The 27,844-nt window shown below is 54.5% G+C and overlaps 1 protein-coding gene and 1 long non-coding RNA gene across 7 annotated transcripts in view; one reads left to right on the top strand and one right to left on the bottom strand.

Moving 5' to 3' along the window:
- The window catches only part of Pde9a (phosphodiesterase 9A), an 84,076-nt gene that overhangs the window by 21,665 nt on the left and 34,567 nt on the right, over positions 1-27,844 (bottom strand). For 4 of the 6 annotated variants that reach the window (XM_046438862.2, XM_046438859.2, XM_046438860.2 and 1 more), the window contains exons 5-6: positions 5,518-5,572; positions 4,687-4,757 (exon numbers count right to left, since the gene is read on the bottom strand). In XM_046438862.2, the coding sequence (XP_046294818.1) occupies positions 4,687-4,757; positions 5,518-5,572 (126 nt within the window). Of the gene's footprint in view, positions 1-4,686; positions 4,758-5,517; positions 5,573-12,227; positions 12,383-27,844 lie in introns of those variants that run through there. The other 2 variants (XM_046438863.2, XM_046438864.2) reach the window with 2 other exon arrangements.
- Positions 34-20,584, top strand: LOC124089009 (uncharacterized). Its single transcript, XR_009226233.1, has 2 exons — positions 34-404; positions 20,130-20,584. It is a non-coding gene; the product is annotated as an uncharacterized LOC124089009 (long non-coding RNA).

The raw sequence follows: 27,844 nt of genomic DNA, 5'->3' as shown, positions 1-27,844 counted from the left end.
TTCACTGCCTAGTGCCAGCTGAGGGTATGAGAGTCTTTTATTCCCCCAAAGAAGGAACGGGGACAGTGGCCCTGGGCACTGAAATGCAGCGGGGCCACGCTTCCTCGGCAAGCACTGAGACCTCATTAAGATAGAAGCTTCTCTTTAAGCTCCCAGAGCAGTTAACCAGGAGAAAACCTTGACCTCACCCAGACAGCCATCAAGAGGCCCAGCTAAGGGTTAGCAGAGCTGGGTCTGGGCGCTCCCAGCCCACTGCCCCCATGCTCCCCGCGTGGCCTGCAGGAGGCTTCCAGGGCAGAGTGGGCCTGGAGGAAGGAGAGGTCAGCTTTGTCACTTTGTAATCCCACCTCCGCCGTCAGGCTATCCTGCTCCCCATCAAGCTCGGCCCTGAGTAACCGCTAAAGGTAAAACAGGAACAGTTTCTGAAGGGAAAAGCAAAGGGAGGGGCTTCCTGGTGACCCTCCCACCAGGCCACCTGGGTCCAGAGGCAGCCTGGCCGCACTCAGGAACCTGATTCTTCTGCCCAAAGGGGCGAGCTCAGCTCTGGTCCTGGTGACGGGCTCCCGGGCCAGGGAAGCTTCTGTCCCCCTCTATACCACCACGGTGGGCAGACTGGGGACAGACACTCAGGTTGAGGCCATGCATGGAGCCAGGGTGGTGGCCACAGGAGCACTAGAGGCTGGACAGCCACACCACCCTTTGGAGGGATTCCTCCTGCTTTCTGCCTTGTGGGCCCCTTAAGAAGTTGCTGAATGTCACGGTCCTCTGCTGAGATGAGGTGGCCTCCCAGGGCCTTACAGACCTCAGTGTCCCCCCCTGCCCGCCTGTGGGCTCGCCATGAGGACACTGGCAGGACCAACAGTAGATCAGCATTGGCAGCAAGCAGCAGCTCCATCTTGCCAACACTTGAAAGGCAGAAAGTTCCGGAAAGTTAGTAGATCTAGGGGAGAGACAGGCCTGATGCAGCCAAACAGGGTAGCCCAGCGCACCACAGCCCGCGAGCGCTTGTTTATGAATTCATCACGTGTCTGGCACAGGAGGTCCAGGGTTGCTCAGATTAAATACCATCGTCTAAACACCAGGCTCCCTTCGGGAGAGTCCGCAGCTCCCCTCCATGGCTCATTTCAGCTCCAGGAGCAGGGCCGGGAAGGGGATGCACAGGCAGTGGCAGGAGGACACTGGAGTCGAGGCCAGACACAAATACTGTCCATCAGTTCCTCAAACTGCAGGCACAGGTTTGCAGAGACCAAGCATCCCAAAAGTAGAAGCTCCCCTCCCAGCACTCACAGGGCCCTGGAGTCCAGCCCAGAACTGGCCCATCATGTCCCCTGGCTGGCCTGGGCCCTCAGACAGGCTGACCAGCAGGCTTAGCAGGTCTGGAACCTTGGGCTGTCTTCTCAGACTTCAGAAGGGTTTCTGGGGCCTTCTGCAAGTCCCTGCCTCCCAAATTTTATTTTTAATCATTAGCACTGTTTTTTTTTTTTTAATTATCTGCTCTTTTTAGATATATCCTAAGAGAGATGCTGCCTCGGGGAAGGGCTTTGGTGCATACAAGGTCTGAGCAGGCAGTGAGGCTCTGCTGCTCTTCCTTCTCCCCCTGGCTGTTGGCGAGAGGCTGGTGGGGGCCTGGCGGACACAGAGCTAATGGGGCTGTTCGAGAAGGGGTTTGAGCAGAGCCCTTCAGCACTGTCCCCAGATCTGCCTGAAGTACTTCCCGCACGACAGAGAAAAGCAGGAGTCTTCTGGTGATCTGCATGGATTTTGCCCCAGGGGTCAGCTCGGACAGTGGCACAAGCTAGGTTTAGGTTTTGGTTCAAGCCCAGGCACCAGTAGGTAGGAGGGGCAGGGCGGGCCATGCTGAGCCCAGCGCACCAGAGCCTGCGAGTGCTTGTTTATGAATTCATCATTGATCTCAGAGAAGCCCTGACTCCCTGAAGAAGCCTAGACATTCACACACAAAAGGAGAAAAGCTGTAAAGTCAATTAGGAGAAATTGTTATTTGATTCAGAAGATTATGTGTTCAAGAAGGTCGAAGAGTAAGCAGGAGATTCCACTAGAACAGGTCCTGGGCAGTGGACTCCAGCAGATGCCCCCTGACTGAGAAGCAGAGGGCCGCCCTGCAGGCTGACAGAGCCATGTGCATAGCACACTTGAGTGCGTGCGTGCGTGTGTGTGTGTGTGTGAGAGAGAGAGAGTCACATGAGAGGGTCTACATGGAGCAGCATGCCAGTGGCCTTCTGGTCCAGCAGCTCAGGCCAGCTGGCTCCTAGCAGCTGTGCAGGGTCAGGACTGACTGGATGGAGCAGCTCCCTCGTGGCCAGCATGGGAGGTCAGCTGCAGGCCCCTTCTCCAAAGGACCTCCCTCTCCCTTCCTGATGTGGGCCTATGCTCATCTCTGGGTTCAGGCCTGTGTCTCTGGGCCTTCCCTCTGGGGCTCACACTCCCCAGGGCTCAGCACCAGTGGGCATCCCTGGCCACATCCACTGGAGGACAGGCCAGGAGACTGGGACTGGCCAGCCAGATGCACCAGGAGAAGGTGAGCCCAGAGCCAGGTGGGGTCCTCTGGGCGGAGAACCTGCGAGATCAGGGCTCTTCCAGGGTTCACCTGCATGGCGGAGGAGGGCGAGGAGCCAGGAGGATGGGGAGATGCCAGGAGGAGTGGGAGCAGGGGCTGGAGCTTCCACGCGGGGTGGGGGGAGAGAGGAGGCGGGGAAGGGTGGTGGTGCTGAGGAGCAGAGAAGCAGGGCGCCCGCTGTGGGGCATGTACAGGCCGAGCCAAGACTGGCTCTGTGCACCTGCAGGTGTGGGTGGTGACTCGGTGGCAAACCTTCCCTGCGCTCTTGGCTGAAAGCCCTTCCTGAGAGTCCCTGCTCAATGGGGCTGGTGGGAGGCTGAGCCGGCCTCGCGCTGTGAAGCTGGACATGCCCGAGGCTCACTGCGGAGGTTGCACCAGGCCCCTGGAACCTGCGAACATGACCTTGTTTGGGCAAAGGTCCTGGACAGGAGTAACCAGTTAGAGATACTGAGGTGAGACCATTGTGGATCCAGAGGTCCAGTGTCTGAGGGAGATTTGGGACACAGGGAGGATGTCAGGTGAAGACAGAGGCCAATGGCAGTGACGAGCATCCCAGCCAGGGAATGCCAGGGAGAGGCCGGGACACGGTCTCCCTCAGGGACCCTGAGGAGCCCACCCTGTTGACACCTTAACTTTGAACTTGGGGCCTGCAGCATCGTGAGAGAAGGCATTTCTGTTGTTCAGCCCCTACTTCGTGGAACTTTGTCAGGTGGCCCCAGGACGTGAACACAGTGGTTCTCTGGCTTCCCCTGCAGTTGAGGTGGGCACAGGGTCCAGCTCTGCAGGCTCTGAGTCTGTGCTTGGTGATGTGAAGAAGCAACCTGATGTCTGCAGGGGAGGCCGTCAGGACCCTGGAGACCCGGGGTCCAGGGCGAGGGTGCAGTGCCTGGGCTTGGGAATGGCAGCGCTGGCACCGAGAGCATCAGTGCTGTTCCACAGCACAGCCTGCAGCCCTGTGCCCAGCCTCCAGGCCAGCAGGGGCTGCCTGGAGTTCTTCCGGAAGAGTCGTGCTCTGCTTGAAGCAGCCCGTCGTGTCTCTGCCCTGGGTATGGGAACCCTCCTGGGGCTGTTCCTCTTCAGCTAGTGCTCGCCCCATCAGGCAGGGGCAGGAGTTGAGAGCAGCCTGGCCCGGACTCCCTGCCCTGGTCCCAGTCCTGTTGATCCGCACCTAACCCTTGTGGCATCCTCATCCTCCACGGGTTAAAGAAAACCGAAGGTCCAATGAGCAGGTGAGTTTTAAAACGCTAACACATTTTCTTTGAAAAGTTTGCACATGTCCATGGAGCTCATGATTCAACTTGTTTAGATGAATCAGTCCTGGTGTAGTGCTGATTTTTTCATTTTTTTAAAATTGTAAGCAATTCAAACATGATAGGAAAAGTGACATTCTGTCAATCTTACAAGCACAGATCTGCCAGATGTTTTGGGGAGCAAGCCAGGCCCCTAATGGCCTCTTGTTTGGATATTGTTTGCTTAATCCTGTTAATAAATAAATTGCCCATTAACCATTAACCTCCTCCGGGACACTGACAAAGCACCTCCCGTGCTGGGCTGTGAGCCGGATGCGGAACGTCAGGCGGGTGGAAGTCAAGCCCCGATCCTGCCATTATTGCCGAGGGTGCGAGACGTGGGCGACTCGAAGCTGTCTTCCTCCCAGAATGTGGAGTTCCGGTAACTGAATCAAGACTGGAATCAACTCTCCTTTGCTCACTTTGCTTTTCTGCTTTGCTTTTGTGATAATTGGAAACCAAGAGATAACAACTTTGTAGACCTATTCCAAAAAACCAGAGCGTGCGGGTGGGTGTGCCGAGAATGTCCTCATTCTGCTGAAGCCACAGGCGAGGCCTGAAGCAGAGGCTCCGGGGCCGAGTGTGAGGTGTCTTCCCTCTGCTCTGTGCGCAGAAGGCCTGTGTCCTGTGCCGCGGTGCTTTAAAGCAGGACTGACATGCTCAGATGGCTTACCCTTCCAGCCCTGGTGAGGTCACAGGAGCCCCAAGCATTTCATAAGGAAAACAGCCTCGCTTACCAGTGGCACTAACTTCACCCCGTCCAAGTGGTTAGCTCTAAGGGTAGTTAGAAGGCAGAAGCAGAAAGGAAACAACCCCACTCACATTCCACGCGTTTCTCCAGTACCGCCAGGTGGTCTGCAACTTCAGCTTTCAGTTCATTGATCTTAAATGCTCTAGAAATAAAATGGAAAAAAATACAAAACGTAACTCATAAAATCCTCAAAGCTAAACGTGGTCCAGCAAACTCTATGATCCCTGTCAGGGGCGAGGCCTCCAGGTGGCTGGTGTGGGGTGGAGACCAAGACACTCGGAGATGCTTTTAAGGAACTCAATGTCCCCAGGTGGTGGACTGACTTCCTCTGACCTGGGCAGTGAACAGAAGTTTACAAGGTCCTCAGGTCACCAAGCACCCCACCCACTGGGAACAGTCACCTTCAGGGGACTGGTGTAACCTCGGGAGGCCCTGACCAGTCAGTTCAATAATTCATGGGCTTTAAAATACACCGCCCGTCTGTCCTTTCCCCCATTTTAATCACTCTGGGATAGTAAGACACTGCAGAGAAATCAGTCTGAGAAACTAAACGCCCACTTAGAATTAGTGGGCAGCTCAGGATGAAGATGAAGCCCCCTCTAGGAGGACCTCAGTGAGGAAGCTCATTTTTAAAATGGTGCTTTAAAAAAAAAAGTACAGACTGTCTTCTAGTCCAGAAGAACCAGTCGAGAACATTCTCTGCAGTTGGAGCTCACATTCTAGAAGTGACCGTGGGACCTGGTCTTTGGGATAAGGTGAGCATTCCCGGGGTGTGCCAAGCTGCTTAGGGACAGAAGTCACAGAGGGAGTCCTGCTGGCCTAGGCCAGCCTCAGACAAGGGCCTCCTGTGCCACGGAAGCAGACGGCCCGTCGGGACAGCGCGTGTGTGGAGGGCTGTGCACCTGGAGAACTGCTCTGCCACCTGGGCCAGCACGCTCTGGGTTAGCTCTTCTCTCTCTGAAAACCAAAGAAGAAAGGCAGATGGAACACGGGCACAGGGAGCTGGAAGTCACCACGGGCCAGGCCTGGCACTGTGGCCAGGGGCTGCCGGGCAAGCTGCTGAGACGCGGGGCCTCCCGGCCAGCAACCCAGGCAGGCCTCTCTGGGCCTGGGGATCCCCTTCCTCCTGGACTGCCCCAGGCCCAGCCTGCTCCCACTGGTCCTCGGTGGAGTCCAGGCTGTCTCCAGGTGTCAGCACCAGCCACAGAGGCAGGCACCATGGGGCTCTGTAACGGGAGGCTTTCCTGAGTGCCCAGGCCCATTTATGGGGGCAATCACTCTGACGAAGCAAGTTCAAATGCAAGCTCAAGTGTAAAGCGTGGTGTTCTCCTGGCTGGCCTGCAGAGAGGAAGTAGGAGGGTGGAGTGATTTGTCCCCCGGCCGCCTGGTCTGTAAAACTGGGCTGGGTGGCTGGTTTTACAGGGCTCAGGTCCTGGGATGCCAGTAACCTTCCTCTTTTCCTGTTTCTTGACCAGTGCCATGCTGGAGACTCACGGCCAGGACTAGGTGCCCACAGGACTGTTCTTTTCAGCAACTCTGGGTTCTCGGGCAGGGAGAGGTCTCTTCCTGGTCCAAGTGTGCCATTCCTGTGTACCCTGAGCACTAACAGCCTCTGGGGCTCAGTCCTGAGTCCAGGTAAACTCCTTTGTTGGCTTGATGCTTAACCTCTCCGTGTAAACAAAACAAGAGAAAACAAAACCGCTCCAAACGAACAAGACCTAATACCCCAATTTGGCAATGGGGTTCCTATGCTGTGACCCAGTGTCTCATATGTAGGAAGTAATCATGAATGTCCACATCCCAATGCTATTTAAACAGTGAAAACCAGAAGGACTTATATGTCCATCAAATGGGATTGTGTAATCGTGACATGAATGGAAGGGAAGATCTTGGAAAATGTTCCTATTATTGGAGTCTTAAAAATTAACGTGGTAATAGAGAATGATCCTATTTTTCAAAATATACTGGGGAGGATACATTCCAAAGTGGTTACCCTTCGGTTGTAGGAGTTGTTACAAAGTTCATTCTTATTTTTGCTTCCCTATATCTTCTACATTTTGTATAATGAGCATGTTAATTTCACAAAAAGAAAAAAAAATTAGGGGCTGGGGATGTGGCTCAAGTGGTAGCACGCTCGCCTGGCACGCGTGTGGCCTGGGTTTGATCCTCAGCACCACATACAAACAAAGATGTTGTATCCGCCGATAACTAAAAATAAATATTAAAATTCTCTCTCTCTCTCCTCTCTCACTCTCTCTTTAAAGAAAAAAAATTAAACCAATCAACTTAAATTCACCTCTTGAGACTCCATTGCTTCACCTGCCTACAGTAGACTCTCAGTTGTATGATCCCACACCCTGAGAGGACTGTGCAGACCTATGTCGCAGTGACTGTCTCTCAGTTACAGTGTGACCTCCTGGCACTGAGTTTACACTCACAGTGCAAACGCCCCTCGGGAAACCTGTTTGGATAGTGCCAGGACCCAGTGAAGCTGCTGGCCCTGTCTCCACATGCTCCCTGGCCTGCATGGTTGTGCCCTCTGGGCATCCCAGACCTCTAAGTATCAAGATCTTTACTTCCATGTGTGTCTCCCAACCCCAGAATGGGTGCCCAATACGTGGGTGGGTGAGATAGCCCGGGTCTCTCCAGATTTAGCATTCCGTGACTAAAAGAGAAGAGGAAAAAGTCTCTTGAAATTACAAGAGTAAAAACCCCATTCAGGAAACACTTCTAGAGCCACAGGTTGGGCTGCTGGCCGGTCCAAGGACTTGGCCTTCAAAAAGTCCCACACCTGCCAGAGAAGAAGAGTGGCGACCTCAGCAAGGATCACATAGAGATCCACTGCCCCCGGGGTGAGCTGAGCATGGATTTGTATCACTTATTACAGGAAGAGCAACGTGTCACAGACGTTAAGATCAACCACCTCCAAGTCAAGATAGACTAGGAAGTCCCTCCAGCGACGGGCATTCATGGACCCTCCCCAGCCACCGTTCTTGTCAGGTGTCTGTTGGGCACATGCCAGGGTGGGCCAGGATCCAGGCCGTGAGGACAAGCTCCACAAACTTAAAAGAACCGAAACCGTTCAGAGTGGACTCTCTGACCCCAGGAGCATTGAGATAAGAGGACAGTCTCCAAACAGAAACTAAACACACTCTAAATGATCCATGGGCCAAAGAGGAAGTCTCAGGGGGACACAAGCATCAAGCCTTTGCCGCGGGACACACCGGAGCAGTGCTGGGAGGGGTCCTGAGAGCACGGGAAATCTCCAGCCGGCACCCCAAGACCCCCGAGAACCCACAGAGAGAAGAGCACGTGAAGCTCACGGCCATGAGCCAAAGCCTGGGTTCACTGGGAAGATCAACAAATCGACAAAATCCTCGCAAGTCAGACATCGAGGGACGAAAGGGGCATCACGGCCGACCCCGACACGGTGAGGACTGTAAGGGAGCACACAAACCTCCACAGACAGAGTGGGCCGGCTCCCCAAAAGGCACAAGTACAACTTAGCCAAGAAGAAAGGTAATCTGAGCAGCCTGCAACTATTAATGGAATCGGATTCATAATTGAAAAGCTCCTAAAAAAGAAATTCCCAGGCCCAGAGATTTCACTGGTGAATTCTACCAAATGTTTAAAGAATTAACACAGTTCTAAACAATCTGTTCCAGGAAAAAATAAAAAGGAGGGAACACTTCCAGATTCATCTTATGAAGCTAGTATTAGCCTGATTCCAAATCCACAAAGACCGACAACAGCGAAAGGACGACTTCAAACCAATTCCTCCGTGGACACACGGACACAAGGACATAAGGACACAACCACAAAAATGGTGACATTTTAGAAAACACAATTCAGCACTTCAAAAGCACCATGCAGGCTCAGGGGCAATCAGTGCAGGTGTGCAAGCCTGGCTCAGCGTTGGAACACCAGTGAGTGTGTCACCACAGAAAGGCACAGTGACACCAGTTAACTCATAAACCAACTTCCACCACGTTCCACCCATGGTTATGACTCTCAGAGAACTAGGGTCAGAGAGGGACTTCCTTAAGTTGGTAAAGAGGCGCCAACCACACCCCACTCAGCTGGCGTGACGTGGGGTGGGGCAGGCGGCCTGCCTCTGAGGGTGGCAGGGCCCAGGGCCTACCCCACCATTGTTCCACACAGTGCTGGAGGGTCCACCAGAGCAATCAGGCAAGATGCCACGAGGAAACGCACACTGCACCTGCAGCACGCTGCCACTGCACACTCATCAAAATGCTAAGACAAAACCAGCACCAGCCCCCGTGGCGAGGAAGACCCAGGGGCGGGGGGGCCACTCATGCTCTGCTGCTGGGCAGGAGCGTGGTGCGGCTGCCCCAGAAAAGTTGGGTAGCTTCTTAGAAAGCCAAGCAGGCAACCACCCTATGACCTCACAATTCACTCCTGCGGTTGCAGAGATAAAAATTTATGTTCACATTAACACCTGAACACCACATTCCCAGCAGCTTGATTTGTAATAACCCCGACTGGACAGAAGCCAGAGACTCTTCAAGGGTGAAAGGCTAAGTGAACTGTGGTCCACCCATAGAACACGGCTCAGCCATAAAAAGAAGTGAATTATCAATACAGAAACAGCGGCCGGCATGCCCGTGAGGATCATGGTGGGGGACCCAGCCTGTCCCCAGGGATCCCCTGCAGGACTGTACTCACAGGGCATTCTTGGAATGACACAATCAGGATCCGTGATCAGTGGCTGCCGGGGTTAAGGAGCAGGTGGGGCATAGAAAGGAAGTGGTGTGGCCTCAGCGCGCAGCAGGAGGGGTCCTGAGAGGAGGGAGCCATCTATGTCAGAACTGTCAGTGTCCAGAGTTGGTGTCACCGGGCCACAGCTGTGCCCGATGTTACCCCAGAGGAAACTGGGCAAAGACGGATGGGCTAGGTGAATAATAAACAGCCTTCCAAGAAAGAAAGCACTAGCCACGTGTTTGTTCTCCTGGCCGCATGCAAACCTGCAACTACCTCCAAACAAGTCCTCAGAACAGAAGGGACTTCCCCTAGGACTCTGGAGGTGGGACCCTTCCGTGTTCCATCATTCTGATGCCCAATTTCAACTTCCATCTCAAGTGCCGTCATGCATCGTGCCCTTCATCTGGTGCCTTCCTCCCCAGCTCAGCGCTGGGGGAAGTGTTAATGTTCTGGTTCTCTGCAAGGGCCCAGAAATAAAGCCAGTGGGAACACCCCCCAGAGGCCACCGCAGCTCCGCACAACGAGCTCCCTGGGCTGTCTCTTTCCAGACTGCAAAATCTGCATCTTTTTCCAGGAGAAAGGAGGGGGAAAATGCTGGTGTGCACAAAGACCAACCACCCACACATCCATAAACAGAGCCTGGTCCGGAAGTGGGTGCCTCCCTCCCCCAGTCGCTGGAATTCCTGCAGTGGCCACTATTTCCTCCCGGTGGATTTCAGAACTTACAAATGAGCTGTGACTGGACGTGTGTGAAGTGCTCAGGACAGGCCCTGGCCCACGGGAAGCAACGTGACCTTCCCCGCCGTGGCGTCCTGACGGCCATCTCTCTAAGGCTTGCTGACAGTCACAGTTCTCCACCACATCCCCTCTTGCTTGTGCCACCCACCCTGGTGTGCTGTGGTCCTTGGGATGATGGGGGTGGGGGGCTGAGAGGCCCAGATCCTGCCGGCAATGTCCTGAAAGTGCTCTTGCCCTCTCCAGCACCTGGGAACCCTCAGGAGCCTGAAACCCCTGAATATGGGGGCAGCAGGTTTCAATTGCAATTGCTAGTCATTTGCCACCTTCTTGGCAAAACTACACCCTGCCAGCAAAATTTGCTATTGTGTATGATGCCTAGTGCTGTTTCCTAAATGCTGCATGATGTGTACTGATTTTTTTTCTTTTTTTTTTTTTAAATCAAAGCATATTCAAGTGACTTGGCTTTGAGAATTTCTTAGCAGGTTTCAGAATAATCAGCAAAAGCCAGAGATTTTGGTAATTCGCAGCTGGGAAAGACTGGTCTTTGGAGTTCCTCTCAGTCTCAAGGGTTTTAAGTAAATGGGGAGAGAAGAAAAAAGAGCCTGGGGTCAGGGAGTCAGCCTTAACTGGCCCTGGTCAGGCAGATAAACACCAAGGAAGAGCAAGCTGACGCTCGTGGTGACTCATGCTTCCAAAGGAAACCATCCCAGGAGATCAGGCAGCGTACAGTCTGAAAGTGGCCTGGAGTCGGGGTGTCCTGTGGACTTCCAGGATGGACCGCTAGGCACCAGTGACTGTAACAAGGGTGAGATGTGACCTTCCAGACAATCCATCACGGCACAGGCTGAGGGAGGCTCGTGCACAGCCTCACGAGTCTGGCCTCCCTTCTGCTTATGTCTTAGCCACCTGTCCCCTCCTGTGAGGAGTGCCCACTGGGAGGGCAGTGGCAGCAGGGCTCCCCGTGCTACAGGAGAGCTGAGTTAGCTCAGGGCAACCTTGGGGGTGGCGAGTTGGGGTCCTGGCTTGAGGACGCTGCCACTCAGCCCAGCACCTGGGCACAGAAAAGGACCAAGGCAGGTGGAGCCAACTGAGTCCCTGGCCACTCTGAGGAGGGGTCTCTTGGGGCTGTCAGCTGAGGTTCCTGGACAGGATTCAGCCTGTGGGGGCAGCGGGAAGGGCACTCTGCCCACGGTGCTTCCCCAGTGGTGTGACCGGCAGAGTCTGCCCTGCCCCCTGCAATGCCCACGGAGTGTCTGACTCCGCCTTGGCCTCCTGGATTTCAAGGAACCTGCCCTGCCTCACCCACTTCTTCCAGGAATTGTTTACCATCCTGAGTCTGCCCAGCGCAGAATGACCCACGGGTCTGCTCTGAGGGATCAACGGGAAAGCCTGCCCTTCCCACCAGAGACCGTGGCCGGAGGTGCTCCCTGGTGGGCCGGCCAGCTGACGGTGGCTCACCTTTCTGTCCTGTGCCACTGAGGACAGGGACAGCCACCTCAGTTGTTCTGTGCTCTGCTCGCCAAGCTGTTTGGACATTTACCTCCTCCCCTGGACAAGCGAAAACAAACCCGGCTCTGGGGATGCACTGACCCCAGCCTGGGCCTGAGGGCTGGAGACCCGGGGGTGCCAGCGTGGGCACGCACATGCGAGCCTTTGGCCCCGCAGCAGGGCAAGAACAGCACTCCATGGCCTGGGGCTGCTGCCCGGCGCCCTGCACGCCCATGCCCGTCTTCAGGCGGCTGGCGACCGTGGCCTGACCCACTGGGCTCAAGTCCACACCCTGCGGAGATAACACAAAGCACCAGGCTTCACCCGCTGTCTCCACCTGAAGCAGCAGAGTGGACACCAATATTCCCCTCGTGATCCAAGCTCAACACGCTTCCCACAGCAGCAAAAAGACAGGAGCAACGCAGAAAACCCACGGCCCCTTTAGAAAGGGTGTCCTACGATTATTTTTGCATTAGGGGAAAACCCCCATGTACCTGGCCCCAAAGAGACTAGCTCTTCAGAGTCCCTGCAGACAGGTCACCTATTTCTGCTCTTGCCAGCCCAGCCCAAGAACCAGGGCACTACCGAGGATGGCTGGTGGCCTCCTGTGGGTGGGGCTGGGGGTGTCACCCTCTTCCTGGGAGCCAAGAGGGGCTGGACTCACCTCCCATCCACGACTGCTCTCTCCCGGGCCCTGCAGCGCCCTCGAGCCAGCGGGGTGAGGACGTTCGAGTGCGGGGACAGTCATGGGCAGCTCACTGTTTATGGATGTCATAAAATGGACATTCAGAGCAGGAGGAGGACGTTTCCTTTACAGCCCGGGAGCACAATAAAGTTATATGATCAACAGTGACCTTGCCTGTTTCTTAAAGGCACAGGCCTCCGTCCGGTCTGTCCTGCTGAGAAGTCACCAGGTTGGTCAGCAGCCCAAGGATGACCTCAGATGGTCCATATTGCAGCCACACAGAGACAAGGAGGCAGGCAGGAGGCCCCTCGGCCCCGGACGCCCCTCCGTGAGGTTCCCGTGAGATTCACCTGCAGCTGCCTGTTGTTCAGACTCCCCGGCCTCGGGGCAGCGCTGGGCCAATGTCTCCTTGTGTTCTTGGAGAGGGGACTTTCGGGTTCTGCACAGCCTCATCTGATTTCAGGCTGGGTGGGGGCAGTTTCTCCAAGCCCCTCCACTCCTGAGGGGCAGTCCCAGGCAGCTCAGGGGCTGGGCAGAGCCAGCACGCATTCCCCATCACTGACTTACCCACCGCAGCCCGAGCTCTCTGCCCAGCCCTCTGTACCAATGTCGTTCTAGGTGGTCTGTGTGTGCTGACTCAGTTAGACGTCCTTGTCCTGCAGTGGCTGCGGGACATTCAGAGAAGGCCAAGTCACAACTGTCCTTCTCCCCTCTGGGCTACAGAGCTGGGCCAGGGCGCTATCTGTGCACCATCCTCCTCTTCAGGGGACGCAGGGCACCTTTCTCTGTGGCCCACAGTGCGATGACCTTCTGGGGCAGAAGATGTGGGTCTAACGTGCCCTGGAGCCTTTCCCAGAGGACTCTGACTTTGGTGACCAGCAGCCGGCCATCCATGCAGGTGGGACTCGTGTGCCACTGTCAGCTGTCACACTGTGGGAAAGTTTAATTGCTGTGAGGCCAAAGGAATCAACTCAGCTCACCTCCTGCGTCTGGGGCTTTGACCTCCTGTCAGATGACCCTCCAGGTCTAGTTCAGGAAGCATTCTGTCGGGATAACCAACCCAATAAATGAATCGATCGCCATGCAAATGACAGGCCGTTTGCCAAAACGTACGAAGGACTGAGTCTGCGGTGCAAACCAGAGGCCACTGGACACCTGTGCCCCTGAACAGGCTGCACACGGTTGTGACATCTACAGCATGAGAAATTCTAAGAAGTAACCACTGATCACTGTCATAACAATGACGGAGGCAGCCGGCCACCCACTAAGCACACGCTCGTGCGCAGGTGAAGCCTGGCGCGGCGGCGTAGGGCGGCCTGTCAGCTGTGGAACTCAAGCAGGAAGCCACAGGCTGGTGGGCTGAGGAGTCGGAGGGGAGTTGTAGGTTGTCCGAAAGGGGAATCTCCAAAGGAGGAAGCTGGGAGGGCCAAACCCTGAGCTGCCCAGGAGCAGGGAGCTCAGAGATTTCAGCTGCTGCCACTGTATGGTGACAAAAATCACAGTTAGTGCAGTCCTGTTAGAGGGGCTCAACCGGTGGAACCCCAGAAGTGTCATTTTAGAGATCTCCCCCAAAGAGGATAAGACCAGCCCCCACAAGCTCAGGATGAGCAGTCAAAAATAATGAGTCTAGAACAAAACCCACATCCTTCAGAGAAAGAGGGCAAAACCTCGTCTCTCCAGGGCTACTCATAATGTTGGTGTACAACACAACAGACACGCAAAGAAATGGGAAACGTGACCCACGGTCACCAGAAAGTCACCCGACAGAAACTCCAGACGACCCCGAGGTTGAAATTAGCAGGCAGAGAGTTTAATGCAGCAGTTATAAATGTGTCCACAGACCCAGACAGAAGATGTAATAAACTAAACAGATGACGTTACCGAGAGAAACCTATGAATAAGAATCCGGCAAAATGTTTTAGGATTTTAAAACAGAATATCTGAAATGAAAAAACCCACAGATGTGCTGACAGCAGTTTGGAGTCAGCAGAAGAATCGGGGAAGTAGAGGACAGAGCAGTGGAAATCGCCAAATCCGAAGAGCAGAGAGGAAAAAAATTAATAAAAACAAAAGAAAACCCCCACAAAACCAGAGCCACAGTGACAGAGTGGTGGCAGCAGGCTTCTAAGTGCCTGTGGTAGAGCCACAGAGGGAAAGGGCGGAGGGAAGGGTGCCGGACAGGTCAAATAAACAAGCCTGGAAATTCACAAGTTTGGGAAAACACAGATTTGTAGACCTCGGCCACTCGGCGAACACCCAGAGGGGAAGGGAGAGGGACCAGGTGCAAGACAGCTGGGGCCCTGGGGTAGGTGGGAGAAGGAGACCCGTGGGAAGAGACACGCCCTGACGGGAACAGGGACAGGGACAGCTGCCCGCTCCCCAGGGACAAGGAGGCCAAGAAGGGCACCGCCTGCACACATCAGGAAACCAGACACCGGGAAGCAGTCCTGCAGAGCAAGGCAGAGCCGACGCTGCGGGCCCGTCACAGCAGATCCTTGAGAAACGCGGAGAGAAAAGGAACAGGCGACGCTGGGGGGCCTGGGAGCCAGACGGACAGGAAGAAATAAAGCACCGGAAATGGCGAGCTCGCAGGGAAGGGTTAAAAAGTATCTCTTTCCATAACTTATTCAAAAGACTAAAGCAGACTTGTGATGCCGTCCTCCAGGGCTTAGGTGTGGGTGGACTCAGACTATGGGGTCAGCGACTGGGGGGAGAGGGCGGCGGGACCCCCACTGCCATGTCCGTATTATACGAGATGGCACAACTTTAACTCCAAACAGACACCGACTCAAGTGGGCGACGGTCTGAACAGACACTGCCAACGAAGAGAATCCAGAGGCGGCAAATGCCATCAGGGAACCGCAAATGGAAACAACAGGCGATTTTACCACGGCCAAAATCCAGACCACTGAGGCACATCGGGGGGTCGGTGTGCAGCCTCCGGGACTCTGGCTCCTTGTGTGGGAGCCAGCTCCCGGCGGCCCCTTTGGAAGTCAGTCTGGCAGCGTCCTATGAAGCCAAACGCCCTGCCCTGGCCACAGGCTCCAGCAGTGATGCCCGTTGGGGTTCAGGGAGCTGAAAACAGGTCACACAGATGTGAACAGAGGCTTGATTCTTAAGGGACAAAACCTGGGAGCACCGAGACGCCCTGCACGAGGTGACCAGATAACCTGTGACACACACAGACAGTGGGACGCTACTTGACACCAAAAAGCTACAAAAAAGCCTAGAAAGTCCTTAAGCGCACAGCAGGAAGGGGGAAAGCCCACCAAAGGCTGCATCCCGTGTGGTTCCGACTGCGTGATGATCTGGAGAAGGCTGCACTTGGAGGCAGCAGGGAGGCCAGGAGGAAGGAGGCACAGGACAGCACGGGGCACTTCCCGGCAGCACGGGGCACTTCCCGGCAGCACGGGGCACTTCCCGGCAGCACGGCTCTCTCTCTGATGCTGCGAAGGACACGTGGTGCTGGGCACTTGCCCAAGCCCAGAGGACATAGGATGTGAGCCCTTCGTGGACTGTGGACTCCGTGGGCCAGGGTATCATTGCTGCCCAGTGACTGTGACCTATGTCACTCAACTGCAGATACCGGTGGCCGGCACTGAGTCCCCTGTGGGGAGGCAAACTGTGGGAACGCCCTGAACTTTCACTGTAAATCTAAAAAATGAAGTCTATCAATTTAAATAAATTCACAGATATGAATTTTAGTGCTGGGACGAGCAACTAAAATCAGAGCTAGAAGGTGTGGCCAGAACCCCAACCCAAGGAAGGGAATGGAATACGGAAAACTGCTCATCAACACACGGGAGAGCCCAGGCGCAGCCAAGAGGTGACACCTGAGGGGGACAAAAACGCCTAAGGACACAGTAGCCCTGACGACCTGCCAAGGGACGCGGGAGAAGCAGTACCAGGATTACGTGAGCTCTTTTAGGAAGTCGAGAAGGACACCACCCCCAGCGTCTTATGAGGCCCCATATCTCCAATATCGAAATGGGGCAGAAAAATAGGGTTACAAACCCATACCCCCTTAAACACAGACATGGCCAAATCCCCAAGAGATGAGGCAGGCAGGGCAAGCAAGCGTGGACCAGACAGCCAGCTCCCCGGGGAAGAGGGCTGCACCCCCCAGGGTTTCCCTGGGGGAGTTCCTGGAAATACAGGTGTGTGTACCCCGGGAAAGCAGAGAGTTTTAATATCTGAAAATCAAACCATATGATCAACTCACTGCATCAATAGAATGAAGGAGAAAACCAGTGACCATCCCAGTGGACGCAGAAAGAACGTACAAACAGAGTCCAACACCTGCAATGACAAAGACCACTAGCCAACCAGGGCGGAAGGACACGTCCTCAGCATCTGAACACGTGCAGAGAACCGGAGTCGAGGAACACTCCCAGTTGGCGAGAGGACCGGAGGCCAACGCCGTTCGTCAGGGTGGAGGACAAGTGCAGCCCCAGGAAGGCAGCAGGCAGGTGTCTGCTCTCACGGCCCCGAGTCACTGGCGTCTGGGCAGGAGCCACAGTCAACAAGAAACACACGCCGCGAAGATTGGAATGCAAGGATGACAACTGCCGTTGTTTCCAGAAGATAAGGTTGTCTCCATGGGAAACCCAGGAGTCTCTAGAACACCACTAGAGCTCACAGGAATCAGGCAAAGATCACAAGACTATGTGAATATGCACGTCTATTCTACTTTCATAATCTGGCAGCAATAGTGGAAAATTGACAAGATCCCATCTACAATAAAACCAGAAAGCAGATAATTCTTGGGAATAACTTTAATGAAGGATATACAAGACAACTATCCTAAAATCAGAAAGCTGGGAGAAGCGAAATAAGACCAGACGAGGGAGGTGGCACTGTGCTCATGAACTGGGGGTCTCTAGGATGCTGTCACCCCAAACCCAGGCACGTTGCAGGTCATGGGTGGCAAAGCCACAGAGCACCCTCACTCCCCCAGAAGTCGATGAGAGTGTTCTGACTTCAGAGTGAACAGAAAAGGGTCCATTTAACCCAAAGCAACAGAAAAGAGAGACAAATGTACTAGACTTACAGCAGCCCAGAGATGGAGCCAACGTGGAACTGGTGAATGGAGGAGACGGGACACAGGGTCCCCAAAGAGACCCACCCAGGAGAGACCACCAGTTTTCACAAAGGTGCCGGAGGTATTCAACAGGACAGGGAAATCTCTTAGCAAGTGGTGTGTTAACACCGGATATACCCGGGGGAGAAGGAATGAGACCCCTATTCACAACACACTCAAGTGACTTGAAGTGATTACGGATTAAAATACAACAGCCTATAACTCTAAGTCTTCTAAAAATGTGCTTGGGGTAGAAAAAGTGGTTTGAGAGAAGTTGCATCTTCTAAGCATAAAAGAAAAACATGTCGACCAATTAAAATCCTCTGCTTATCCAGTGACCTCATTAAGAACAAGGAAAAGGCAAGTCAGAAACTAGGAAAAATAGGTGCTATTTATGTATGTCTGACAAACGAATCATAACCAGAGCTTCCACAAACCAGTGATGAAAAGTGTTACAAAAAAGGAGCCAAGTATTTACAACAGACACTTCACAAATAAGACCTCTGAATGGCCAATAACCCTAAAAAATCATGCTCAAAATCATTAAGTCATTTGGGGAAAGCAAATTAAAATGCAACAAGGTATTAATCTTGCACCTACTGAAAGATTGTTGCTTTTTTTTTTTTTGGTATGGGGGATTGAACTCAGGGGCGCTTGACCACTAAGCCACATCCCCAGCCCTATTTTGTATTTTATTTAGAGAGAGGCTCTCACTGAGTTGCTTAGCACCTCACCGTTGCTGAGGCTGGATTTGAACTCGCGATCCTCCTGCCTCAGCCTTCAGAGCCACTGGGATTACAGGCATGTGTCAAACTGTCCCCAGCTAATATATATATTAGTCGTCGATAGGACTTTATCTATTTATTTATATGTGGTGCTGAGAATTGAACCCAGTGCCTCACACATGCTAGGCAAGTGCTCCCTCTGAGCTACAGCCCAGCCCCCTACTGGAAGTTTTAAATTAAAAAACCGAGATATCCTGTGTTGAGGGTTGCAGAACAGCATCCTCACTCAGGTACTGCTGGTGGGACATGAAGTGGTACAGCCATTTGGGAAACAGTCTGGCAGTTTCTTATGAGGTTGGACACATCCTTGCCCTATGCACCCGCAGTCTCACTCCTAGGTAGCACCCAAGATCAAGGGCGTCCACAGTGAGGCTTGTAAGGTGAGTCTGGCAGTAGAACCCAAATGGACGTGACTGGAAGGTCCATCCACACGAGAATGAGCAATTCGAATGGATGAATTAACACCATGATGCTAGGCAAAGACTCCAGACCCCAACACCAGAGTGCACCCATGGGAGGGTTCCACGTCTGCAAGTTCAAGAGCATCAGAACCACCTGTGGTGACAGGCCAGGAGGGAGGAGTCTGGGGTGATGTGGACTGACTTGGGGAGGTTCGGGGAAGCTTTCTAGGGTGATGTGTTGTGCTGTCTTGACTGGGGTGGTGGCTACGTGCATCACCCTGGGACCTAGGCATGTCACTTCAGCTGGACAGGATGCACGTGTGGGCATCCCACCTGGACCTCAAGAATGACCAGGGGCAGAGAGAACAGCTGGACTATGGGTGGATTGAAGTTTGGATGTCATCATTGTCACCAGACTGAGACACCAATTCCAGGAACCCTGGCTGCTGGGTGCCACCCACATCTTGGCAGCAGTGTGCTGAGAGTGCCGTCTTTGCTGGCTAGACCACCCTAAGGGAAGTGAAAACACACAATTCCAGAAATGGCTGTTTTCATTGTGTACACTGCACCCCATTTGTTTTAAAAATAATGCAAGCATGGATGACTAAGTATATGCTTATGAAGCTTCCAGGCTTCAAAGCTTTGGAACGACATTGGTCTAAATATAGAAAACATTATTAAGAAACATTATTATTTCTCATAAACAACACATCTGTGCTCAAATCCAAGCCTTAACTTGACTTTCAAGCGAAAACAGCCCACACTGCATGTGTTGGTTGAGACCCTAGCAAGCTCCTCCCTATTAAAATCCTGCAATTCCAGAGAGACATAATTTTAGCCATTCAATAATGCCCCCTGGGTCACCTGAAATGATAGCCACCATTTATTAGCACTTACCAAGTGGCAGGCCCTTGCTAAGCATTTTGCATAAATTACTTCATTTGTCCTCTTAAGAACACACAGTGAGTGTATTATGATTCCTATTTTACAAGGGAGATTGAAACTCCGAGCAGAGAAGTCGCTTTCCTGAGGCCGTTCCATCCAGCTGATGAAGCCACGAGCCTCTGGGGGCACCCTTTGCTCTTCCATCCCCTTTCCAAGTCTAAGCTCTACTTTGGCTTCCTCAAAAGCCGACCTGGAGACAGGCAGCTGGGAAGTGAGTGTATCTGGAGGCACCCCCAGGAAGCCCTGGGAGGGGTGGGCACTGGGACAAGGAGGGAAGAGACCCAGGAGGCAGTGAACGCACAGGTGACAGCCCATTGCTCCAGGGTTCCTCTGAGCACCTGCACAGATGACATCAGAGAACCGTACCCCTCGAGATGGGAGACCAAGTGTTTGTCCATCAGCTCCTCCCCCTGGGGACATCTGTGTAGGGGCAGTAACTGCCCAGACTTCTGGTTTGTCCTGAGGAAGTCATCAGCAGGGGACTCGGGTGGAGGAGGGAGCCACAGGGGGATATGGGGACTGTCTCCCCAAGCTCAGGGACCTCAGGATGGGATCAACAGCATCTTGAATGCCAGCTGTGAGCCTCCAGCCCTTCCCTTCTCTGTGGCTGGACTTGAAAAAAATTGATATCTTACTTAACCCAATACATCTCAAAACATTTCATTTTCAGCGTGTACTGTTCGCACAAAGATCTGCACACTAATGTCCACAGCAGCGTCATTCACAATGGCTCCCCATGGAAACAGCCCAAATGCCCATCAGCTGAAGAGTGACGAGGACCAAGTGACACAGCCGCTATGAAGCATCCGTCAGCCATAAACGGGAAGGGAAGACGCTGCAGGCGCTACTCGATGAGCCTTGAAAACACCAGGCGTGGGAGGAGCTGCCACAGAGGGCCCAGCTTGCAGCTTGTGCTGGACGGAATGTGCAGAAGAGGAAATCCAGAGATGGCAGTGGGGGCGGGGGAACTGGGGCAAAGGTGACGGGCGTCGCTGTTAATGGGTGGAGGCCTTCTTTTAGAGGTGATGGAAAAAAGTGAATATACTAAAAACTACTGAGTACGTACAAAGGTGGCTTCTCTGTTATGCAGATCATGTCTAAGAAATAAAAAACCAGAGTCAACAATCATGGCGTATCTCCACCCTTTTTTTATGCTAAGTCTTCAAAGCTCAGTGTGTTCTACACTCAGAGAGCCTGTGGGGCCCTCCTGGCCGAATGTCCAGACGGGCAGCTCTGGCCTTCCATTGCTTCCCCCCCAGACCCCTTCACATACAGTGTTTTGAGCCCCAGAGGTCCTGAGCCTCCCTTTGGGCATCCACAGCCAGGTCTGTTTCCTGAACCGTTGGGAGCAGGCCTGGGTGAGTCTCGCTGCCCAATGGTGCCAGCAGCACACACAGTAAGATCAGATGGGTCCCCTGGCATAGCTTTGCCGGGTCTTGACCACCTTAAAATCTGGGCATCTGCAGAACAGTGGGAGCCCTCTCCCTGAGGAAGAGACACAGGTGTGTGGCTGGGGGCAGGCTGCCCGGCCCTGCTGGAATTCTGAGCAGTGTCCAATGTGGAGCCTGCCAGCTGTCCCCCCCCACCGGCTGCCCGTCACCTGTGACTTATGGGAGCACTGGCGTGTACTCTGTCGGCATCTGCATCTTGATGTGTCTTGGTGGCTTGCCTTTCATTGTCCTTTGGAAGCAGTGTCAACAGAACATGTGAGTCTGGGGGTCACCTGCCCTGCCCTCGGGGGCTCCATGGGGTGTCCTCACTGACTGGGCCAGATGCAGGGTCTGGAGACGGGTGGCTGGGCAGGGTGTTGTGACAAGAGGCCCTATCCTGAGTCGATGGCAGTCACGGAAATGGAGGACAAACAGAGCCCACGTCCCACCACAGGCCTGTGTCTGGCTCTGAAGCTGAAGGCTCTGTCCCCAGGTAGGGCATGACTCAATGGCTGACAGCTACAGCTCCCCGAGAGCACCGTTAGTGCACTAGCCTTCCCGAGGAACACAGAGGCATGGCGAGCTCTGTGGCTTTCGAAAGCGGAGCACGCCTTGTCATCCAGCAGGCACATCCGGTCAAGTGCAGGAGCGGGGCCTTGGTGCAGTGAGACAGTGGACACTGCGAGGTCAAGTGCAGGAGCGGGGCCTTGGTGCAGTGAGACAGTGGACACTGCGAGGTCAAGTGCAGGAGCGGGGCCTTGGTGCAGTGAGACAGTGGACACTGCGGGGCTGGCATCGCCTGCCTGGTGCTCAGGGGCTTCAGGCAGGGTGGACCCCTCCTGCAGGGGCTGAGGTCCTGGCGGTTAATTAGCCAGCGATTGTTTCTGTGACAGGCATCTGTCCCGAGAGCCCTGGGCAGGCTGAGGGCAAGCAGCAGGCACACGGAGACAGGCCACAGCTGTAATCCCACCTTTTACAATTTGAAAACACCCCTATTTGAGTTTGAACTGCTTCAATCAAATAAAAATGATGATTCAAAGGCTTTCAAAAGAATCAGGAGCCCTGCTGTAAAAAGATGCATAGAAGTGTGCCCTGTGGTTTTGTAGTTTCTGTGAATTTTATTTCATTCACAAAAGGGAAAAGTAGTCTAGCCACAGGATTATCTTCCAGGACAAGGCAAGCGGGATATTTTTCCTAATTGTATTTCATGTTTTAGACAAGGCATCACTGCTGCCCAGGCTGCCCCCAGCGCGTGGACTCAGGGGTCTCTGCCTCAGCTTCCCGAGCAGCTGGGACAGCCAGTGTTTGCTGCTGTAAAAGGACATTTCTCTAGAAGAAGCCTTTGGCAGACAGAAGGGTCGTGTTTAGGAAGGTCCTCACGTTTGTTCTCGGCTGGAGACATGGGGCTGCTGTGGCCCCTGTGGCCTGCGGTGGGCCTGGCTCAGGCTGGCCTCTCCTTTTCTCTTAAAAGGCCTGCTCCTGAACTGCTCTCCTCTTAACTGATTCCTGAAAACCTAGTGGCAAAACAGCCAAGCACTGGGCATCTCTGCCTGGCACAGCCCTGCAGGGCCAGCCCGGGTCCTCGCTGAAGGGAACGCAGATCTGCTGAGGACAGGACTGCAGGGAGGGCTGGTGCAGGCAGCGTGGAGCTGGGCCTCGGCAGCCAGGCCAGTCCAGAACCAGAACCCTGCTTCCTCTCCTGGGGCTCTCTTTATTGCCACTGTAATGTGGCTGGTTGGTTCAAGGACAAAGGGGGTTGCTCAGGCCCAACTCAGGCCTGCGTGGCCAGGACCTTGGGCAAAGGCACAAAGCTCCGGGAAGCAAGGCCAGATGGAAGGGAGGTGGAAGGTCATGACCAAGAATGAGCTCCAAAACGAAAAGGTATTTTCCAAATGTACCCATCACGTGCCCTTTCCTGGCTGGTCTCAGGAAAGCCCAGGCCATGGGGGTCCACAGAACATCTACTCTGTCCCCTAAGAAAGCCTGGAATATGGACACAGAGGAAGAGAAGAGGCCCCGGACACCCAGAGCTGAGAGTGTCAGTCTGACCAGGAATGTGAGCAAGGAAAGGGTGCGGACCTCGAGGGAGGTGTTGGCCGTGCTGGGGAAGCAGGGCGCCTTTGGAGGCTGGGAGGCTTCTTGGGCAGAGTAATGTGGTACCAGCTCTGAGCTGGGCCCGAGGGACACGGCAGACCCAGGGCCAGCACGGGCTCTCCCAGGGCTGCTTATCTCTGGAGAGCAAAGTCCTGTGCTGTCCTGCAGGAATGCACGCAGCCCCTGGCCTCTTGAAGGCCACAGCGCATGCTGCCCCACAGGCCACTCAGCGTCCGCTCAGCCTGTGAGGGCCTGGGAACTCCCAAGGAGGCCCCAGGCCAGCCTCGAGAGCGGCCCCCTCCCGCTCTTTGCAGAGTGCAATCCTGGAGACGCCACAGGAGTTTTCTGCTTTTCGTCTCCTCTTGGCATGTTTGGGAGAGACGTCCCCTCTGTTCCTTCTCTGCAGACACCATGCCGCTCAGATGTCAACACAGCCCTTGTGCTTTACAGTTCAGTGTGTTCCCCAAACTTCTCGGGGGCTCTGGGGATCCCGGGCCTGGGGGGCTGCTGCAGGCACAGGTGACTCACAGGCACATGGCCACCAGGCCTTTGGCAGAGCCTCCGTGGGGGTGCTCAGCCCTCAGGCTGCTGGTCCTCTTTACGATGGGCTCCAGCTTCGTTAAGTCCTTTTCCTTGAAGAGCCCACCGTCTTCCACTGGACCAGGTTGCCCTAAAGCTACTCAAAATTCCCTCTTTCTTGTAAGTATCTGAGCACTGCTGCCACCTCCCCTGGTCTCCCTCCGCTCGGGCTGGCCTGTCTCGTTTCTTCATTCTGCTGGTCTTTGCTGTCCGTCCCTCTGCTCTGGACCAGACGGATCCTGGCGTCCTTCTCAGGTGACTCCTGTCTGGTGTCTCAGCCCGGCCCTCCTCTCGGGCTGCTGCCTCCTGGCGGTTCTGGCTCTCTTCCCGCCTGCCCCCAAGCTGCCAGCTGCCAGCACCACATGCCAGCTGAAAGGCAGCACCAGGCTCCCTCTCCGTGTGCTCCTCGCCTCACCATGCCCAGCAGCCCTGCGGATCCCCAGGCGGGCTTCCTCCTCCCTGGGCCTGCTCCACCTCAGGTGGAGGCTTTCGGGGCTTGGGGTGGACTCAGATGCTTCTCAGAGTCCTCCACTCAGTCAGGAAAGCACTCTGCCCTTCCTCAGAGCACCCCAGAGCCTGCTGTCCAGCGAGCCCAGGCATGGTCCTCCCACAGGACAGAGAGAGAGGCCTCCTAGGCCTCAGGGTCGCTCTGCTGCCTCCTCTGCTGCCTGCCTCCCTTCTCCTTAGGGAGCACAGCAGACATGCACACGCCAGGACATGCACACGCCAGGACATGCACACGCCAGGACGAGGCACACGCCAGGACGAGGCACACGCCAGGACGAGGCACACGCCAGGACATGCACACGCCAGGACATGCACACGCCAGGACATGCACATGCCAGGACGAGGCACACGCCAGGACATGCACACGCCAGGACGAGGCACACGCCAGGACATGCACACACCAGGACATGCACACGCCAGGACATGCACACGCCAGGACATGCACACGCCAGGACGAGGCACACGCCAGGACGAGGCACACGCCAGGACATGCACACGCCAGTGATCCCCGCCCCTAGGAAGCCGAGGCAGCAGGATGGCAAGACCCAGGCTCAAAGTAAAAGGGCAAGGGCTGGGCCCCTCGCACCCCTGGATAAATAAATACAGGGCTGGGATGGAGCTCAGTGGTAGGTGCCCCTGGGTTCAAACCAAAGGGCAACAAAACCCCAGAGAACAAACATGGCGAGGAGATGCGACGCTGGGGCTTCTGCCTGAGACGGGGAGTCTGGGAGGGCTTTTGCCTCCACACAGGTGCACATGGGGGCCTCGAGACGGGAGGTAAAGAGAACCGGCCCCTCAGCACTCAGCTGGCCAAAGGGAGACGTGCCGTCCCACAGACGCAGCGTGGGGCTGCAGGGTGGTGTCCTCGCAGAGTGGCCTGGTCACATCAAGCACTCTGAGAGTCGGGGACACAGATGCCCTACACTGCTGCTCCCCAGGGGAAGGCCTGTCTTATACACTGTAATTTCGGTGCTACGTGCTCGCTGTGGATAAATAATGTGAAGGTCAAGTCTGTTAAGTGCATATAGATCTGGTTATGTAATTTCTTGGCTCAAAACCTTCTCATAGCTCCCTGCGTCACTCATAGAGGGCGTAAGTCCTTACAATGATCTTTGAGGACAACATGAGCTGCCCCTGGCATTTCTGCACCGCACCTAAATGGCTTTGCTCCAAAGAGCTGGAGTGGGAACAGAGGCACAGCCCCTGGAGCCATCCCAAAGCTCAAAAACAGGCCTCGAAGGCATCAACAGATAGATGGCAGTCCCCCAACTCTTGTCGGCCCAACAGGCTTCAGTGGGGGAAAACAAAATCCAGATGGTCGACAGCCTAGCTTTCAGTACAACCAGGACTCACCGGGTTCTCAAGAATCAGAAAACTATGTCCTGTTCCCAGGAGAAGAGTCAGTCCAGGGAAGTAGCCTCGGGTAGACAGAGGGCGAGCCCAGCAATGACACTAACACAGAATTATACCCCAGTGGAAGATCTAAAAGACCCGAGGGTGTGACAAGGAACAGGGAAGACCTCAAGTCAGAATCCACCGAGTAGCAACCAAAGTCCTGGGCAGGAAGGGCACAGATTGGGAATGAAAAGTTCACTGGATGAGATCATCAGTGGATCAGATGCCCCAGAGGAAGGATTCAGTGAGATTGAAGACAAAACAAAAAAAATCCTGAGAAAATTAAAACAAACAGAAAAAAGACTGGAACCAAGGTGCACCATCCTGAGGTGGGGCCAGGCAGGCCGCCCCCTGCTCAGGGGACGAGGGTCCCAGCAGAGAAGGCAGGAAGGGAGCAGAACACACACTTGATGCAAACCCTGACCCCAAGACTCCTCAGTGACCCCAGGGGGCAAACACAGAGAAAGCCACATGCAAGCCATCCAAATAAAGTCCCAGACGCCAGTGACAGGGAAAATGTTAAGCACCACGAGGTCGAGACCCTGGCCCCAGCGCTCTTGAGAGAAGCCAGCCAGCCAAAAGACAAAGCTGTGGTGCAAAACCTCGTGTGGCAGGGAGGACCTCCAAACCGAAGCTTCTCAGACCGCGAGAGCTGGGCGTGTGTCCCGAGGAGGCCGAGCCACGGAGCCCAGAGTGCAGGAGGAGGAGGAGGAGGACGGCTCACATGCAAACCAGCGTCCACATGAAGAAAGGACGCAGACCCGAACACCTGGAAGCAGAGTTGGTGGCATGCTCACTGCCGGGGAGCGCAGTCCACGTGAAGAAGGACACGAGAACGGCTCCAGGCCAGGGGCGGGGGCCTCGATTCCACCTGCTCACTCTCACAGAGGAGCAGGAGAAGGGGAGAGCATGAAAAAGAACGGAGCAGAAAACAGGCAGCAAGACAGTAGATTTAAATACCCAAAGTTACACTGAGTGTGAAGGGTCTAGAGGGGTCAAGGTCAAGGTCAAGGCTGAGATGCAGAACGGAAGATGCTGCCCATGGAGGTCACTCCAAACCTACACACAGAGACGTAGGACAGGTGGCAAAGCACACAGCCTGAGAGCACCGGGGACAAAGGGCAAGGCCACTGGAATACAGAGGCTGACCTCTCCTCTCCCAGAGCAGAGAACTGAAGGTGCTGGGGACAGGGAAAGGATTCCACAGCCCGGGTCGGGCATTCCCAGACTCTGCTCTTGGTGCTCGCAGGACCGTCTGCCCCAAGGAAGCAGAGACCCAGAGGACCTGGATCCCCCCATCGACCTGCCCACAGACCCTCAGGATGTCCTGCCCAGCTGTGGAGCGGGCCTTCCTTCCGGCGCTCAGGGAGGAGCCGCCAGGGCAGGCCACAGCTGCATGACCTCGGGACCAGGGCAGTGCATTCGCTGACCACAGTGGGATTCACTCGGACATCCACGATAGGAAGATCCTGGGTAGGACTCAAGTACCCCAAGTTCAAACAATACATCTCTAAATACCAGTGGGTCAGAGGGGAAACCACAGGTAAACTGAAAAAGAAACGCAACACCAGAACGTTTATGAGATCATGCTCACATGGAAATCCTCAGCTTTCCGCCATTCTCATCACATAGTTCTAAAATCAATAGAGCTTCTACCTTTAGAAGCTAGTGGGAAAAATACCTGGAGAGCGTAGAAGGAAGTAAATAAGAAAGAGAAGGATCGATACAACAGAAATGGAGATGACCAATGCAACCCAAAGCCGGCTCTTGGAAATCACAAGCCAATAAAATCATAACTAGTTACACAGATTAATTTTTAAAGGTAGAAGATACAAATGACATTCGCGCATCACACAGCGGTGTTTTGGTCAAGGTGGCCTGCATGCACGAGGGTGGCCCAAGGCCTTGCATGGCCTGATGATGCTGCGGCACTTTTTTTTTGTTTTTTTGGTACCAGGGATTGAACCCAGGGGCACTCGACCACTGAGCCCCATCCCAGCCCTATTTTGTATTTTATTTAGAGACAGGGTCTCTAAATTGAGTTGCTTAGTGCCTTGCTTTTGCTGAGGTTGGCTTTGAACTCCTGCCTTAGCCACAGGAGCCACTGGGATCACAGGCGAGAGCCACCACGGCCAGCATGCTGCAGCATCTTAATGAGCTTGCTTTGGTGTTTGTACAACAGAATCACCCAATGTCACATTTCTCAGGATGTCCCCCAGGTCAGGCGACTAATGACGGCACTGTTGTCCGGATGAGGGAGGATTTCACTAAAACTTACAGACATGAGAAGGATGACAAGGTCATATTTCAACCTTCATATGCCAATAAATTCTGAGGCAGCTGAACAGAAACAGCCTGGGGACACCCAGCACTGGGAGGA

Source organism: Marmota monax, unplaced genomic scaffold, assembly GCF_021218885.2.
Source record: "Marmota monax isolate L192 unplaced genomic scaffold, Marmota_monax_Labrador192_F-V1.1 WCK01_AAM20220418_F8-fsc00125, whole genome shotgun sequence".
In the NCBI taxonomy this organism is placed as follows: domain Eukaryota; kingdom Metazoa; phylum Chordata; class Mammalia; order Rodentia; family Sciuridae; genus Marmota; species Marmota monax.
Note: the sequence above shows the minus strand (reverse complement) of the source record. Positions and strands in the feature narration are given on the sequence as shown.